General features: G+C 36.6%; 1 protein-coding gene across 1 annotated transcript; it reads right to left on the bottom strand.

Annotated features, from left to right (window-relative positions):
* Window positions 1–3,445: 3,445 nt before the first annotated feature.
* On the bottom strand, window positions 3,446–4,840 carry LOC139899561 (protein VAPYRIN-LIKE-like). The gene has a single exon (XM_071882386.1). It carries the CDS (start codon window positions 4,838–4,840, stop codon window positions 3,446–3,448), a length of 1,395 nt encoding a protein of 464 aa, XP_071738487.1.
* Window positions 4,841–5,219: the final 379 nt, after the last annotated feature.

Here is a 5,219-nt window from a genome sequence, read left to right as displayed (position 1 = left end):
TGTTACAAGTGTTAGAAGATTATATTATATAGTGAATATGAATACTCATGCTTGTAAAAGTTCCCCAACTAGGTCGAATATTCCTGTTTACTCGAAATTTTCTCCACTGTAAATAATCTATGACCAATCTTCGACAGAATTAATTTATTAAGTCAAAGTTCTAAAGTTTAGATTACAGGTCTATTAGTTCAAATTCGAATTTATTCGGTCAAAATATGTCACATAAAATTAAATTAAAGTTGATCAAATTCAATTAATAATAATCTCTACAAGATCCGAGTGACTAATCGTCAATTACTGACTTTTACAATCTTGTATACTTTAATACTTGTCAAAGTCAACCATGGACTATGGTTTAATTCACAATGTGAATCCTTAAAGCATATTAAAATTGTATTGAGTTAACTATTGATCAAGAGGATTACACATCTACAAGTTGTTAGATTCTACCAGTGTTGCAAAAGTCGGCCGAGTCGGCCGACGCATCGTTTTTTAGGCATGATCGACGCGTCGTTGCTAAAAAATCGATCAAAGGTAAAAAGTCGGTCAAGGTCGGAAAAACTCTGTCTAATTCGGGAAAAGTCGGCCAGAGTCGGTCAAAGTCAGTCAAAGTCGGTCAAATTTTTTTTTTTTAATATTGTTAATAATTGTTAGTTGTTCATGTTTATTGTAAATATAATTTATATTTAAAGATTTGATCTATATAATATTATATATAAATATATATTTAATAAAACTATTTTAAAAAGTCAACGTTAGTCAACGCCCGTTGCGTCGCTGTTGCGTCACCGTTGCGTCCAATGCGTCATTTTTTAGACATAACTGATGCGTTCCCGACTCGAGTCTTTTACAACCTTGGATTTTAAACTTGGTATAGATGAGGTATCTTGGATCAAAAGGTTGATGTTGAGATTATTGATATTATAAACTTGTTGCCATTACTTCTTGGTTCTATAAGTGGATTGGCTAAAGTATGTTTATAATTATAATCTCTCCTCTAATGTAATGGTAATATTTGTACACAATGATAATGTGGATACATTATCAAGGGTGTATGAATTATAGGTTATATTGATTACTTGTGAGAAAAGGACATATGCAAAGACTAGTCAATCAATTGATTTGAGTATTCACAAGTTTCTTATAGTATATATAAGGACTTGGTAAATTCTTGGTTAAAAGGATTGATAAAGGGAAATCGATTGAAGTCATAATGAATGAGATGAAAGTTCATGGTGATCCCTAGTGATGGGATGTCTTTGACTAAGGCATGTATTTGAACAAGTGAATGTCTAGACAATTATGCCTTAGACAAATTGAATTTCGTGGGTTTATCACGAATGAAGTGATGTATGTGAATTTTGTTGGGTCACAACAAAAGTTTGACTAAATCAATTGATTAAAGCATTAGCCGGTAGTGTTCACAAGTTGGCTAATGTTGTGGGATTGAAGTCCATTTAGATCTTCCATAGTGGGATACCCAATTCCCTTCTAGTACAATGTTAGGAGCTGAATTCAATGAGGAAAGCCTACTATCTGAAGATTGGAACACATTTAATATATGATCTCAAAGTATGTGTTCGGACCCGTGAGATAAAAGAAGGTTGAAGTTTGATACTTCTTAATAGTTGTCTTAAAAAATTGTATCGCGGGAGCAAGATTAAAAGAAACTACCTATGTGAACATGAGGTTAGGCCACCTCAAGAAAGCTTGGGACTTAGCTTTTGATATGTTCATGAGAGGATTGGGACACATGAATTTTAACGTGTCGAGTTAATTGTAGAAAGTATGAAAATGGTGTGTATATTATCGACAGGTTTTCAAATGAATTGATGGGTTCAAACTATTAGAGCACCCTGATTTTCGAATTCTTGCACGTGTAATATACTATGTGTAAATTCAATCCATGTGACATTAACACTTGTGCATTAGTTTTCTGTTTGTTGGTATTTTAGAAATAAAGGATCATATTAAAATTTGGGGTGGGGGGGAATTGTTGGTGATTTTAGCATGATCCAACGTCATTTTAGTTGATTGGATTGCTAAGTTGAAAATGCTCGAACCATTGAAACGCTACACGGATTTGGGGAGTGTGGAGTACACGTTCGTAAAGTGTAAAATGATTTGAGGTTATGTTAGTGAGCTTGGAAATAATGTTTAGAACATTAGAAATGCGAAACGCGACTTGAAAGGCTAAACACGCTTGGAAATAAGCTTAAAATTAAAATTTTGGTCGGCACGGCTTAAAGGGTGAAATTGGGGCCGAGAGTTTTGCTTATTTTGGGTGTTTAGTTCTTTGTTAAGTCTCGACGTGGGTCTTTGGCCCGCTGCGTGGCTTAACACATGGACGCTGAAAAGGTGTCATTTCAACCCAGAAGGCACATTTGAACCCCAAACGTTTTGGGGTTGTTCCAGAGCATCTAATTGCGGTTTTTACACGTTTTTAGACCATTTTAAGTCTAAATACATGAATATTAACTTCCAAGTCATTAATGGGTATGAATCAAAGGTTGTGACTTTTCATGAAACCTTTTGACCCATTATAAATACACCCTTTGTGTATTTGAAAAAGGTTCTAGATTTTTAACCTTTTACACACACTTTCAACTCTAAACAATTAGAAGATGCATTTCTGCAATTGTTTGATTGTTTTCTTTTAGCCAAGATAAAAATCTCATCTTTTTCTTATCCCAAACGAAACTTCGTGTAACCCGTGGCTAATAGGGTCGAAATATTCGATTAGGAAAGTGTTCACACGATTCAAAGATCAATCCGGAGTCGGTTCCGTTTCAGACACGAAGTATTACTAACAACCCCAATATATAACAGTGCATACGTTGATTAGACCTCTATAAATAGGAGTCAAGGTTCATCATTTGAAGGTTGTTGAATATGGAGTAATTACCTCTCGAGTCATAGAATCTCTACCACACTCTAACGAGTGAGCTTACATAGATAATGAATGAAACTAAGGTGTTGATTGATGAATCATAAGATCATCTAAGGATATCATAACGATTGGACATGTCGGCTGATCATCTCATCTCATCCGACCTAAGGATCGGTGGAACACCACCTTTAAGGTCCCTCAAACACCAAAATAACCCCTAACCTCATTACAATCAAGTCGGAATTCTTTTAACCATTGAATTTTAGCTTAATCAGATGACTATCTCATTATCTTATAAAGACCTTTATTATTTTACAGTTTTATAAACTTTTAACAACAATTATATGCCGTTACATACTTATACTTTTGTGTCCTAACACTTAGAAAAAGGCAATAAATTTGGTGTTGTAGTTAAATTTCACATATGGCTTAAACTTTATTCACACATTTTCAGTTTCTACAATCAATATCATGTTTACTATTGATGATTATAAAACCTACAAACGCTACACTACTACAATCATCATATCATCACACAGTTTATAAAAGCACCAATTAGCAGAGAGGATTTACAAGGGAATGATGATTCTTGACACAATCAAACTCGAAATTCATATGATCAATAAGAGACTTCGTACTAGCTCTAGCTCCTCGAGCTATTAACAGGCGGGCCACTTCAGCATGGCCTGCCTCTACGGCTCGATGTAGAGCCGTGCACCCAATGTCATCTACCAAATCAACACGAGCGCCATGATCCAACAATAGTTTCACACTCTCAATCCGACCCTTAAACGCCGCTCTATGCAAAGCGGTCCACCCGTTTTGATCCTTACCGTTTACATTCACACCTTCGGCTAAGCACTCCTTTAGCTCATTAACGTCGTTTCTTGTCGCGGATCTAAGCAAAACATCACCCAAATGCAACATCTCGTATATATCCTTGTGATCGTTTTCAAACGCAAGAGCTATTGCAGATTTTCCACCTTTAGTCAACGCGTACTTCACAAAAGTACACGAGTTTAACAAAAAATCGACCGCCTTTACATGCCCTTCTCTCGAAGCGCAATGAAGCGGGGTCCACCCGTTGTTATCAACAACATCAGGGTCACTCCCTAAAGTAACTAAAAACTCGAGGATTCCAACATGACCACGAGTCGCAGCAATATGTAAAGGCGTCTGGGCATTTGAATCAACTGAGTTCATATCGAGATCTAAATAACTCATGCACAAAACTTCCATTATATCAACCGAGCTCAATTTCGCTGCTTGGTGTAAAAAACGGTCAACTGAATGGTCAATCATGAAACTTGACCCGACCACGGCCCGAACCACATCCACATTTCCTGACCCAATAGCTAAAGACATCATTGATTCCCCTGTTTCGTCTCGGATGTTTACATTAGCACCATTTTTTATTAGAAACGTCACAAAGTACGCATTTCGGGCCATAAGAGCCGATTTTAGCAACGAAGTAAGATCGGACCCGTTACAGAACTGGACCGATTTTGTTAGAATAAACCGAATATCAAAAGTTTTAAGACGCGAAGACGAGAGTAGGAACTCGATTACATCAGGCCCAACAAATGAAACAGGGATATTCGCATCTTTAAAAATATGTCTCCCGGGTCTTGAAAAAAGTAACTTTAGACTTTCCGGGTCGGTTTTTCTAGTGACCAATATTGATGATCGGACAACAACGTTGGCAGCAGGCGAAGAAAGTGACGGTTGATCCGACGGTTGAGATACAACACTGAAAGATGCAGTACCTAAAGGTGGAATAACCGAAAACGGGCTAGTGAAAGAAAATAGAAACGGGCTCGTGGTTTCAACAAAAACCGCAACGGGCATGGTGTGCATTAGATTCGTTAGCGTAAAAGTTGTGGAACATGTTTGGTTTCGAATAAAAACCATGTTCAGTTCCTTCACATCTGGCTTAACCAACCTGTCCATGGTGTTTCGGTTAGCCAAAACGCTAGTCCGTTAGACCGTTAGACCGTTAGCCCGTTAGCCCGAAATCTAATATCTTTGTTACAAGTGAAAAATGGTGCTAAGTTGAGACTAAGAAAACAGGATTTGATATATATACGGGTTGGTTAAGATATAAAGATATATGCAATTGTTACAGTGTACTCTTAACATACGGAACATATGATGTAATCAAGACTTAGTTAATTGTTTGACCCTACTAACACGGTAATGATGTTGATTATAAGTATTTAATTATAGTTATAGGTAAGTTGTTGAGCGGACTATTTCCTATGGCAAATAAGAATAGCAGGTTAGGAATCTTTATATTTGACCATACCCACCATTATTTATTATAAATTTA

This window comes from Rutidosis leptorrhynchoides, chromosome 3 (assembly GCF_046630445.1).
Source record: "Rutidosis leptorrhynchoides isolate AG116_Rl617_1_P2 chromosome 3, CSIRO_AGI_Rlap_v1, whole genome shotgun sequence".
Classification (NCBI taxonomy): Eukaryota; Viridiplantae; Streptophyta; class Magnoliopsida; order Asterales; family Asteraceae; genus Rutidosis; species Rutidosis leptorrhynchoides.
The sequence above is the reverse complement of the archived record's forward strand: the minus strand, read 5'-3'. Positions and strand labels throughout refer to the sequence as shown.